The sequence below is a fragment of the Hippopotamus amphibius genome, chromosome 2 (assembly GCF_030028045.1).
Source record: "Hippopotamus amphibius kiboko isolate mHipAmp2 chromosome 2, mHipAmp2.hap2, whole genome shotgun sequence".
NCBI lineage: Eukaryota > Metazoa > Chordata > Mammalia > Artiodactyla > Hippopotamidae > Hippopotamus > Hippopotamus amphibius.
This window is the reverse complement of record NC_080187.1, coordinates 17,968,924-17,982,669: the sequence shown is the minus strand read 5'-3', so window position 1 is coordinate 17,982,669 and position 13,746 is coordinate 17,968,924. Positions and strand designations below refer to the sequence as shown.

Below are 13,746 nucleotides of genomic sequence, written 5' to 3'. Positions count from 1 at the left end.
AATGATGCATGAACCACACCCAGATTGTGCCTGGTACACAGAAAATCCACAGGGAGGCTAGCCATTATTTTCACTATGTGTATGTGACCTCATTCACTACTTAGAGAAAAAAAAAAAAAAAACCTAAGAATTAGGAAATATTACCCCAGTTTTACAGATGATGAGGTTGATTTGGCCAAGGTCATGAAGAGATACTGTTTAACCTCGGAGTTGACTCCCAAGTTGTAACCCCCCTTAAGATGCCCAGAGATTCCACATACGGTAGGAGTGTCTGCATGAATTTACCCATAATATCTTATAATTGAAGTTAGCAACGAATGCAGGGAGAAGAGAAATGATGGTCTACTTTACAGATTAAGTAAGGGCAAAGGATCTGGAGTCTGCCTCTATAGGATGAAATATTGGTTTTACCATTTAACCTTGACCAACTCACACCAATAGCTATTGATACTATTAACATCTCAGCTTCCACATCTGTGAAATAAACATAACACTGTCCACCTTAAGATCTATTGTGAAAATTAAATTTAATAATGCATGTAAAACAAAATTTGGAACGCTACCTGGCATGTTATAAATAATAAATGTCAGGTACTGTGAATACTTCGCTAGCAAGATAGCAGCAAAAAGAAATCTACATCCAATGTCTCCTTATTCCTACATTAGAGTCCTTTAAACTTGGCTGAAATGGTAGTAGTATTAGCCACTGTTATTGTGCACCCACAATGTGCCAGACTGGATATTAGGTACTATTTATATATTTCTTCCACTCTTCTCAATAACCCTGTGAGACTGGTGTGATCGGTCGTTTCATGGATAAAGAAACTGAGGCTCAAAGAGGTGATGGGACTCCCCATAGTAAAACCATCAGGAAGCAGGAAGCAAGAAAGCCTGTGCCTTCCAAACCTCTGCTCTGTTCTCTGCATCCATCGGGCCCCCTGCGTGGCTGGGGCAGGCTTGCGACTGCTCAGCGTAGCTGAAGCCGGGGCCACAGACTAGATGAATGACCCCCTACTCTCTTTCTCTGCCCAGGGGTTCACTGAGTACCTTTGTGTTGCCTGACCCTTGGGATATTAACAGTCACATGACACAACCTTCTGGGATAAAGTAGATGCTCAACTCAGGGCTTAACAAACCCGAAAAGGCACGCTGGTTGCACTCCAGTGGGCATGGATTGTAGCAGGTTCCAGTGACTGAGCTGGAGCTGGTTGCCCTGCGTGGGTGGGCAGGATATGTATATGAAGGAACGTGGATGGAAAACATTGACCCTGACCTCCAGATTTCTTTGCGATTTGACTGGATGATTTGGTCTTCTCACAATCCATCTCGGATCCTCACAATGCACAGTCTGACAGAGGGAGAGCCATGGTGTCCTGAGTCGCCCTGTGACCTGAGTTGGAATCTTGGAAAAGCCTGAGCCCAGAAGTGCTTTCTTGTGAGCCACGCAGCCTTAGGCAAGGCAGTTAAACTCACTGAGACTCAGAGTCTTCATGTGTGAAATGGGAAGGCAGGTCCCAGTCACCATGAATGCCATTTTAAATGTTTGGGATTTAAAAATTTAAAAGAGTACAGATTTTTTTTAAAAAAATTAAAAAGATTGGGAAGGTGAGGGGTTGGGAGACACACACTCTGTTTATTCCTGCTGAATTATTCATGGACAGAATGGCAAGGACAGAGTCTGAGCCTTGCATGGAGAGGGCTGTCCTCCAGGGCAAGCCCCGCTGCCAGGCTGAGGGGTCCTGGACAAGTCCTAGCCTGTATTTGGACCTCAGCTGATCCATCTATGAAATGAATGGGTATAATACATCAGCGTGTCTTCATAATAAAAGTGTACCTGATAATAAAAGCTAACGCCCTTAGGTGCCAAGCCCCTCTGATGCAAGCACTCTGATACAGAAGTATTAGCATAACCCTCATTTTATAGATGACAAAACATGGCACAGAGGGGTTACATACTTTGCCCAACATCACCCAGAGTTCTACATGGCAGAGTGGAACTTTACACCCAGGCACTCAGGCTCAGGTATCTGTAACTATGTCATCCCACCTCTACATAGAGGGCAGGGTTCTCCGAGGCATGTCCCACCTCTGAGAGGCTGGGCTCCCCTTCTCATCCCAAGGCTGCCAGTGTTTCCTGGACATGACTCTGTCTGTGGAGGGTAAGGGGAGGACAGGAAAGATCGAGATTTGGGAGCACTGGAGGGAGAAAGAACGGGTGAGACCACAAGGTGGTAGCCTTGGGCCATTCCAGCTTGTGGGCGAGGAGGGTCTGGAGGGCGCCAACCTCTGCACGACCCACTCCACCAGCCGCACCCTGAATTACAGGAAATTTGAGTGACACTTGGGTCTCAGTGAGTTCTTTCCAAGCTAAACTCACTGAGCATAAAAAAGTGAGGAACACTGACAGTCTTTGGGGAGAGGTCTGATTTAGTAGAACTAACACTGGGCATTCCTGGAAGCAGGGAAAGCCCACGCAGGGCTCACTGATCACTGAGACAATACTGTCTAGATCACTGGGTTATGGGAAGAACGTAGGTGAGTAAATGCTGTGCCGAAACACAGGAAGTGTTAATAAATATTAGTCCAAACTGAGTCTCACTCAGACATCAAAAGAAGAACTGTCATGCCCTGTCAAGTCTTCTTAATGCCAGCTGGTGCCCCAGGCCAGTGAGGAACTCAGCAAGTATCCTGAGAGGGTGCGTACAAACTTGCAACCCAAAGCTAGCATGCAGGCACCCACTTGGCTTGGCGTGTGGCTGCATCACTCGCTAAATATAAAAATGGGAAAAGTCTATCACACTCATTCCATGAATAACACAAAGGGCTTGATTCGTTCCTCCACGTGATGAGAATGCGTTAGGTCCAAATTTAACGTGCCTGTCTGGCTGGGATATGTGTGTGTTTTTCCAAAAAGAGAAAACTTCCAAGCACTTACTCAGCCCTAATACGAATGTCTAATGCACAGTGCAGGGTGAAGAGGGACCAGGAGAAAGAGACCAAAAGGCAAGATCTGCTCCACTGTAGGCTCGTGGTAAGTACTGTTGACTACTGAATGGAAGGAAAAAATGAAAGGCTGGGTCATAGCCCTACTTTGCTGAGTGGCCTTAGACCAATCACTTCACCTCTCTGAGCCCTACCTTCCTCACGCATAGGTTGGGAATAACATTTCCTACCCTTGTGCATCTGGCAGAGCTGTGCTAGAGGTAAAAAAGGAGAAAATAATGTTTAAGTGTGGCTTGAGGAGCGAAAAGCACTAGAGGGATGTGCATTCTGTAGCTGTTATCTGATCTCTTCTTGAGCCAATTAGACCCTGTACATTCTGCACTTTGAATTTTTTTTTCTATCTACCATGCAAAGTCATTAATTACAGCTTTTCAAATACATCATTAAATGTGAGTCTACATACATTTTAGACTACCATTCAAGCGATTTCTGCCCTAACATCCTTTTCTGAGGAGGTAGCAGCCTCAAAGAGTTCCAGATCCTGGGGCCAGCAGAGATGGAAGGCCACGTCACTTCTCTGTGCCTGTAACTTCATCTCTAACACGGAGGTGACATGCCTGACTTCTTCGTAAGCATGCAATGAAATAATGTCCATGGATGTGCCCGGCGCACTGCTTGACACATGATGGACAGTCAATAAATTCTTGCATTGAGAGAAAGTGTGTAGAGCACATAGTTCAGTTTTTGTAGCCAGACACACATGGGTTCAAACACCCAAGAGCAGCTCCATCTCTTCTTAGTTATGTGACCTTGGGTAAGTTTCTCTGCCCCTCTGACTCAGTATTCACAACTATAAAGTCAGGGTAATGCAGGGGGCCTTGGTGTGTGACAGCCCCAGCTACGCCCAGTCCAGCTCCAGGGGCCACCATGCACGGTCTACACTGCAGGCAGTGTTGTGAGGGTTAAAGCACAGAGCACACCAAGGGTGCTTGGGAAAGGGCAGCCCCATTCCAATTTTGTTTGTTCAGTCATTCTTGGAAAGGCCAGTTGTGCTTCGGAGCGCTGAACCTCAGCCCTCGGCAAAGCAGGCCAAGCACGTGACAGATGTTAAACAGCTATTCCCAGAGATGTCGGCCAAAAGGCCAAGGAGTTGGAGACCCTTTATTTTCTCCTCTGAAGCACAATTAGTTTGTCACAGCTGACAGATGATGGATGAGTATGCATCAGTCCAAGTGACACCACGGAATCCATCTGACCTTCCGTGTATCATTCTAACCTCTCCCACTCGGCCAGCTCCTTCCCTCCACCTGCTGGCAATCCCCTGCCCCCTGCCACGGTCTCTCCACTCCGCCCTCCCCATTACCCACCGCACAAACCCCCAACCGAGTTCCCACTCACTCACCATCACAGAAATGTGGAGAATGTGCATCTGCTCCTCTACGATCTCCGAGGGCTCCTGGAGGGTGGGGGCGGTGGCCCGGGCCAGCTGTCCGGAGCTGCTCATGGAGACGTGGAAGTACAAGGTGCCATTCTCCAGCCACTGCTGCCTCCAGTGCACCAGTGAGATGTCCGCTGCCGTGCCCGACATCTCTGCAAGACAAGACCCAAGGCGCTGGGTGAGCGGCAGGCCTGGCCTCGGCGCTCCGGGGAGGAGAGGAGCCACACATGTTCAGAAGCTCCAAAGGCACCTACCTGTACCAGGACGCCTTTCCCCACACTGACTCTCTGAGCCAGAGCTCATCACCTCCATTTACAGATGAGTCCACTGCAGCCAAGGTTATCCCCAAGCAACAGAGTGGCAGAGGCAGGATTTGAACCCAGGTCTGCCTGGTGCCCTTCTGATACCAACATGTGTGGTTAAGGTAATTGATTCCACGCCAACAGTGGAATGGAACTAAGCAAGAGGTGAACGTACCTGCGTTCTTCTGAGGCCACAGAACTACAAGAAGGTGAAGGAAGGACATCTGTAGGAAGAGTGGGAGTTCAGAGTGTGAACTCTTCAGAAGCTGAGCTGGAAATGCTCATGGCAGAAATGCAGAACCTCAGAGCTGGGAAGGCCCAAAAGAACATCCGGCCCAGCTGAGGTGCCTCAGGTCATCCTTTAAGGGAAAGGAGCTTGGCAAGTGGGTTGTTCTGAGCCATTTCTCCTGCTTCAGTCAAAGCCGCTCCATTTTTCGCCTCATACTGTATATATTGTACAGTCAGGCAAGGAAGTATTGGCACAAAGGTTTCCATGGCTTAGAAACACTTGAAAATCCACTTTCCCTCTCCAGTGTTCTCATATAATCCATGGGAAGTTAGGACTTTCCAATCAATTGTAAGGTCACCTGACTTGAATTTTCCTAACTCTTGCCTCTACGCTGTTTTTCCCTCTGAAAATAGTTTAAAAATAATAAGTATCACTTTAACAGTACTTCCATTCAATGTAATTGTACCAACATAGCTTCCTATTAAGAAGGGTGAACGCATACAGTACCAAAAACGTCCTTGCACTGGGATCAGACAATCTTTTCCTAGTGCTGTCTGCTAAAGCAATGTGTCCCTGAATATATTTTGAAGGACAAGGCCTATCACTGTGTCCTGTGAATAAAGGGGAAGGGTGATGGCGTTGTTGGAGAATTATCAGATCTTTCCTCAAGTGCGAGTTACTGTAGAAAACAGAGGCAAGCAATCTATCAATGGACAAGTAGCCTTAGTAGTGTCTGAGGCTTGGGCTTCTGGATGAAGCTATGGAGCTGACCTAGAGACAGTATTCCTACAGTCCCCAAAGACCTCGTGCACATGTACACGCACATGAGTCTGAGGAGGACTGATGGGGAAGACGAGTTAGAACTCCTTATCTCGTCAGCTCTCCCCATGCCCACGGCAGCCCCCATCATATCTGGGGACAATGAATAAAACAGAGTCACCTTGGGGGCTTCCCTGGTGGTGCAGTGGTTAAGAATCTGCCTGCCAATGCACACGGGTTCGAGCCCTGGTCTGGGAAGATCCCACATGCTGCGGAGCACCTGAGCCCGTGCGCCACAACTACTGAGCCTGTGCTCTAGAGCCCATGAGCCACAACTATTGCGCCCAGGTGCCACAACTACTGAAGCCCATGCGCCTAGAGCCCGTGCTCTGCAACAAGAGAGAAACCATCGCAATAAGGAGCCCATGCACTGCAATGAAGAGTAGCCCCCGCTCGCCACAACTAGAGAAAGCCCGTGTGCAGCAATGAAGATGCAATGCAGCCAATAAATAAATAAATAAATATAAACATTAAAAAAAATCTCTATTGGAAAAAAATTAAAATACCAAGGATATTTGTGTTAGGTGAAAAGATATTGCAGTGTAGATTTTTAAAAAAAAGTGTCACCTTGAAGAGATGAGACGGTGACATTTGCTCACCAAATTCTACTGAATTATTCTTATATCGTCCTTTCCCAGTAGACTCTGACTCCTTCAGGTTCACAATCAAAAGTCCTTAGGGGAAGAGCATCTGGCACTTAATAAGTGCTATAAAAAGTCAGCTATTAATATTTATTATCATTATTATTATTAATCGAGACAGGATCTAATTCACCCTTCAGCTGCTCTGAAAAAAACCATGAGACATTGTTGATTGCCTGCTTTCTCTCCCACTCCTCATCCAGTGCATCAGGAAATCCTTCAAAAAGCATCTGATGACAGGGCAAGCATAAAGATGCAGATGCGGAGAACGGACTTGAGGACACGGGGTGGGGGGGGGAGGGGGCAAAGGGAAAGCAGGGGCGAAGTAAGAGAGTAGTATAGACATATATACACTACCAAATGTAAAATAGATAGCTAGTGAGAAGTTACTGCATAACACAGGGAGATCGACTCAATGATGGGTGATGACTTAGAGGGCTGGGATGGGGAGGGTGGAAAGGAGTCACGGGAGGGAGGGGATATATGTATAAATACAGCTGATTCACTGGTGTACCTCAAAAACTGGCACAACAGTGTAAAGCAATTATATTCCAATAAAGAGCTTTAAAAAAAAACAAAGGCACCTGAAAGGTAACCCTTCGCAGCTCCTCTACTGCAGCCACCTGGGCCAAGGCACCCTCCTCTCTTGCCTGGCTTATGGAAAGGGCTTCTTTTATTTAGTTAGTTATTTTTAATTTTTTGGCTGCGTCAGGTCTTAGTTGCAGCATGCGGGATCTTTCACTGTGGCACGCAGGCTCTTCTCTGTAGCACAAGGGCTTCTCTCTAGTTGTGGTGTGCAGGTTTTCTCTTCTCTAACTGTGGCACGGGCTCCAGAGCATGAGCGCATGTGGGCTCTCTAGTTGAGGTGCATGGGCTCAGTAGTTGTGGCGTGTGGGCTTAGTTGCCCTGTGGCATGTAGGATCTTAGTTCCCTGACCACGGATCTAACACATGTACCCTGCATTGAAGGATGGATTCTTTACCACCAGACCACCAGGGAAGTCCCTGGAAAGGGCTTCTTAACTGGACTCTCTTCTTCCACCCTCGCCTCTTCTGTCTGTTCTCAACCAGAAGCCAGAGGAATCCTGCCACAGCGTAAGTCAGCTCACATCACCCCTCTGCTCTAAACCAACAGCCTCTCACCTCATCCCAAGGCAAAGACAGAGTGGCTGGAATATAGTAAGTTATTAGTTCAAGTGACAACCTGGGCTTCGCCTGCTGCACTAAGAGTGGAGCAGAGCTAGAGATGACCCCAGGAGTACATCGGCTCCTAGAACTTAGGCCCCAAAGGGCCCCCAGAGCACACTGTGTGGCCCCAGGGAAGAGACTGGCTGGGTGCCTACAGCATGAAGCAGGTCTCTCCCCAGCACCTTCTCTCCCCCACCTTCCTGCCTCAGCATCCGAGGACTTGGCAGCAGTTTCTCTGGCAGCTGGCCAGCTGGGACAAGGCAACGTGAAGACATTATGGTGAATGGCCTTGCTCAGTGCCTTCCTCATTTTTCTCCCCGTGCATCAGAGCCAGAACCAGATGTCCAGGGAACCCAGGGCTGGGATTTGCCTCTGGAAATTGCTGTCTCTCATTAAGCAGCTAAAGAAGGAGGATCTGTGTGCTGTCGGCTAGGCAGGCACTTACTGTGCTAAGCCTCCCTGAAATGACACCAGCGGAGAGTCCCAAGGCAGGCCACATCTGGTGGACACAGCCCGGTATAGAAGGAGGCAGAGGAAATGCAGGAATGCTTCTCAGAATCTGTGCCCCTTACTCCTGGAGCTTTCCCTGCCCGTGCCTGAAACCCCATCATTAGAGGAGCTGCCACCCTAGTATTCAGATTAGAAAACAGAAGGTCACACAGGGTTAGCCGCTTGCTTAAGGTCACTGGGGAACTGGGACCCAGCTGGACCCAGTGGATCTCCAGTCTACATCATCTCTACTAGGCCGGTTGCTCTTACAGCATCTCCTTTTCCTTGACGAAATTAGCCCATGAACCACAGCTCTTTGTTTGCTACAGCGATGAGTGCACAGTCAGCAGACAGCAAACGTTAAATGATAATAACAGTGTGTGAAACACAGTAAATATTGAATCACAGAGAACAGCTCTGGCCTTACTCTATTAGAAAGAAGAAAAAACGGGTTGTTGGGCGGGAAGAAGGGGCATGGAGCCTCAGAGGGAAAACTGCCTTAGCGGAAGCAGGAGGTCTTGGTCATCTGCTCTCTCATTCATTCGTTCACATGTTTCCTGGTTTAGTCACTGAACACACCTTACTGAGGATGTACTGAACAGCTGGTGGCGCAGTAGCTTGGAATCTGGAATGAAATGAGACACAGCTTTGCCTTCAGGCAGCTCATGGCCCTTTAATAGCAGAAATTCTACCCCTGCCCCATAGCACTGTCCACACGTGCACACTCTCCATTTAATGTGACCCAGGACACAGTGCGGTATCCTGATCCACCTCCCACATCATCCGCTCATTGCCTGCCCCAGCCCTGCAGGATTTACAACTGTTCCTCACACAGGCCAGGCTTCCTCCTGTCTCAGCACATATGGACTTTCTGTCCAGTCTCTCTGGAGCTCTCCACCCAAAGCTTGCAAGCTGGCTTCTTCTCAGCCTTTGTCTCTCAGCCCAGTTGACACCTACTCAGAGAGGCCGTGCCACTCTTACCTAAAGTACTCCCCTCTAAAACTATAATTTGAAAAGATCCGTGCACCCCCTATGCTCATAGCAGCACTCTTTACAACAGCCAAGTGTGGAAGCAACCTAAACGCCTAGAGATAAATGAATGGATAAAGATGTGGTACATACACACAAGGGAATATTGCTCAGCCATTAAGAGGAGGAAATAATGCCATTTGCAGCAACATGGATGGACAGACACAGAGATTATCGTACTAAGTGAAGTCAGTCAGACAGAGACAAATATCATACAGTACTGCTTATATGTGGAATCTAAAAATTAAAAACATGATACAAATGAACTTATTCACAAAGCAGAAATAGAGCCATAGACATAGAAAACAAAATTATGGTTACCAAGCGGGAAGTGGGGGAGGGATAAATTAGGAGTTTGAGATTAATAAATACACACTACTATATATAAAATAGATATGCAACAAGGACCTACTGTATACCACAGGGAACTATACTCAATATTTTATAACAACCTATAAGGGAAAAAAATCTGAAAAATATATATATATAAAAGTGAACTAACAGATGATTGAACTTGGTGTACCCCCAAAAAAATAAATAAATTTAAAAAAAATTAAAAAAAAAAGTGAACTAATATGCTGTAGACCTGAAACACAACATTCTAAATCAACTATACTTCAATTAAAATAAAAGATTAAAAAAATAAAGTACTTCTCTCCATATACATCCACTCTCTATTTTACCACCTTTACAAATACTTTCTATGGAACTTATCACTATTAGAAATGTATCTCATGTATTTTCTTGCACATGTGTTTAATGTCTGTCCCTCCAGGACGGCAGGGACCTTGTGTCACATTCGAGTCACATTTCAAGTTCTTCGGCACATATAAGGGCTCGATAAAAAAAATCACTGACTTGCTGATGGTGAACACACGTGTACACACACACGTGCTTACACATATCATAATAAGATGATGAAATAGTGTTGCGTCTCACTAGGGAAATAAAGAAAAAGGAAAGGTCCACTGGGAACTCGAAGGTGGGACAGGACCCTCTTAGCTTTGAGACCAAGAACCACTCCCAAAACGTGGTAACATGAGTGGTGCAGAGGATGGGCACCTTGGTAGCCCTTGGAGGAAAGAAGGAGGCAGAGAGCTGGGCAGGGCGGCTGGATGTCTCAGGGCAGTGAAGCCACACGCACAAGGAGGAGGGCAGCAGGATGTCAGGCTGGGAATATGGTTCAGACAGAGATAAGGGCCTCGCATGTTTGGCAACCGAGTATACTTTTTTTTTGGCACGCAGTTGGGAATCACGGGAGTAGACTTGATCCGAGAGCTGGTCCTGGGTCCATTAAAAACAGGTCAAAGAAACAGCATAACCAAGGCTAGGTTCTGAAAATTCCCTGCTGATTGATTTTCCAATTGCATTTCCCCTCTCCTCTTCCCCTAGTCCCTCCATATAAACATTTCATTGAAGTCTTCAAGTCATATTACAATCAAACTTAAAGCAAAAGGGGGACTAAACGCATTTGGTCGGGAACCAAGACGATTCCCATAAAGGCAGATTATGCTGACATGATGAATATAAAATGAAACAGCAGATATTAAGGTGGGAGAATTGGTGCACCATGCCTTCCGGCAGTAGACTGACTCCAATGCCTCCCTCCCTCCCACCCCGAAGAGCTTAGTTTTATATTGGAATCATAAAGAAGCCCAGGGATTGCCTTTTCACCTTTCACTGTTCTCCCCACATGGGCTGCAACTCGTGAAATATTCAATAGGCTCAAATCCCCTCCACCGCCCGCTAAAGCCAAGCAAGAGGATCAGCCTTCATCAGTGATTCTGGGAAGACCTCTATCCTGCCTCAGCAGCCACAGATGCCTTTCAGCCTCCTGGAAAAGAAATAAAAAATCCCGAAGGCGTGTTGTGGTTTTAATTGGCTTGTTCTCCCTAATCTACGGCACTCATTGTATTTTTATTTAATTCCTGAAGGTCATTATGAAAATAAGCAGCTCTTCTGATCACCAGCCATCTTGGTAACATCTCCCAAGTGGCTAACTAACCCATCTTCAGATTCCACAGCACCAGCTGACCCTCTGGAAGATTATTCACAGAAGGCCAGAGAGCGCTTCTGATGAGTTTGCAAATGGTCTCTGCCTCGCCAGCGGGGAAAGCAGACGTTGTGTGAGATGAACTCACTGCCTAGGCAGTAAGAGCTGGGAAAGGTAATGACATTGACTTCACGTACCCCTGCCATTAGTCATTCCAGTCTCCATGGCTGGTCACCTCTACGCAGTAAGTCCTGTCGAGTGGGCTTGGGAAACAGATCTCAAATACACACCCTTCATTGTCACCTCTACAAGGTCAATCTCTACATTGTCATCTCTACAGTGGATGCCTCACTGCAAACCTTTATCATCTCTCTTGGGCTGCTTCAAATGGCTCTGTGCCAGTCAGGGTCTCATTAGAAAAAAGAAGCCACACTCAGTAAGGTGACTGAGAAGTGTTTAATAATGGGACCGTTTACAAAGGCTTTGGAAGTGTCTTAGGGTTCTCTGAGAAACAAGTGATAGAACATATCTATCTATCTATATATATATGTATATATATAGAGAGAAAGAGAGATTCAGTAGAAAGAGACTTATTATGAGGGGCTGGCTCACATGATTATGGAGGCTAAGAAGTCCCACATTCTGCCATCTTCAAGCTTTAGGCCCAAAGGAGAGCCAGTGGTGTGGTTCCAGCCCAAATCCAGAGGAGAACCAGGGGAGCCAATGGTCTAAGTTCCAGTCTGAGCCAAAGGCCTGAGAACCAAGAGGCCTAATGTCAGAGGGCAGGAAAAGATGGATGTCCTGGCTCAAGCAGACAGCAAATCTGCTCTTCCTCCACCTTTTGGTTCTATTCGGCCCTTAGAGGGACTGGATGATGCCCACCTGCACTGACAAAGGCCTTTATCCTGTACTTAATCTACCCATTCAAATGCCAATCTCTTCCAGAAACACCCTCAGAGACAAGCTCAGAGGTAATGTTTTGCCAGCTCTCTGAAAATCCCTGAGCCCACTCAAGTTGACATATGAAACTGACCATCACAGGCAGGGTTAATTTAAGGCCAACCAGTGATGAAGCACCTCTAAGTTGGCAACAGCCAAGAGCTGTCACCATCCTAGGCCTGAAGAGGCAAGAAGGGCAGGGAGGGTTCCAACACCCTGAAAGAGCCACAGCGGTAGGAAAGGGCTGCCAGTCAGCTGCTGTGGCCTTCCGGTAGTACTGAATTCAGGGGTGAGGCGGCTGGAAGCAGGACCTTGGTCCTTGTCTTCTTTGAAGAAAGAATTCAGCAGAGAGATCAAGACTGTGGAACAGATGCAGCGTTCATTAGAAGCAGAGTGCATGTGGAAGAGCACACGCGTGAACCTGGAGTAAGCTGCACCCAGGAGGGGTGGCTTAGGTTGCTTACATGGGGGCAGTCTTCTGGGTGGTCTCTGGCCTATCATCTTGCTCGTGTCCATATCTGGCCTGACGCGGGGTCCTTCCTGGTGGGTGTGCTCATCTCCCAGCCAAGATGGATTCCAGCACGAAGGTTTCTGGGAGGCTGGCAGGACATATTATGGGTTGGTGTCTCCTCCCTCCTTTGGCCCCTCCCTAGCCTGAGGACCCTCTCTGCACCTGCGTCAGGCTGGGAAATCCCCTTGACTACAAGAATGAGGAAACTGCGGTCGCTTTGCCTTCCACCCCATCAGGGCCCAATGCTCCTGCTAGTATCTTACCGCAAAGTGTCAGCAGGTGACTGGTTGCAGCTGCTCAGCCTCGGGCCCACCTATCTCCTACCTCACAGCAGAGTAACCTAACTACTGACAAGGCATGTCCCAGCATGGAGGTGGTGGGGTAATAAATGCTCCAACCTCACCCTCCTGCTACCTGCTAATCTCCTGCAGGTGCCTCACATGGGCGAATCCCAACCAAACACCCAAGGGTGCTCCAGTGAAGCAAATCATACAGGTCAGCCTTCCAAGGCACACAGCAGGGAGGAAAAGCATGGAGAGTGGATCTCAAGGGGCAAATGGAGACAGCCTAACAGCCCCGACTGTTATCTTTGCCCCCAAGCTTCCTTCCTTCCAGCTATCCTTCAAATGGCTACCAGGATGACAGGTCTAACTTATAAACATGCTCATGGCACTCCTTTGCTGAAAACCTTTCATTGGCTCTTGATTCCCCTCAGGATAAAACCTAATTTCACCAACCTGGCATCTGCATTTCTCCCCTGCCTTACCTTATTTCACTCCTTCCTTTGCACTTACATGTTAAATCTGATCAAATATTTACATAATCTGCCACATACACTATGCCTTTTCCTACTTCAACATCTTCGAAGATGTTTTTTTGAGTTTGAAATAATCTTCCTTATCGAACCCCATCCCTCACTCTAGAAGACTTCCTTGACGCCCATATGCCCCCTCTTTATGCCCCATAAAGAGGAAATATTGTATGCTGCATAAGACTACAGCCTGGAGACACACTGCTGGATTTTGAACGCCAGTTCCCCTGTGTTCAAGCTGTATGTCTTTGGACAAGTTTTTTGGTTTCTTCATGCTTCAGTTTCCCCATCTATCAAATGAGAATAATATTTATTAACAGCACCTGCTTCATAGAGTTGCTGTGGGAATTAAATGAGATAATACAAATTAGCTTTTAACATTAATCTTGACCCTCAGTGGGCATTCCACAGTTCC

At 47.1% G+C, this 13,746-nt stretch overlaps 1 protein-coding gene across 4 annotated transcripts in view; it reads right to left on the bottom strand.

Moving 5' to 3' along the window:
• The window catches only part of ASTN2 (astrotactin 2), an 887,719-nt gene that overhangs the window by 758,702 nt on the left and 115,271 nt on the right, over nt 1-13,746 (bottom strand). For all 4 annotated transcript variants that reach the window (XM_057724291.1, XM_057724290.1, XM_057724292.1 and 1 more), the window contains exon 2: nt 4,346-4,533. In XM_057724291.1, coding sequence (XP_057580274.1) covers nt 4,346-4,533 — 188 coding nt within the window. The remainder of the gene's footprint in view (nt 1-4,345; nt 4,534-13,746) is intronic.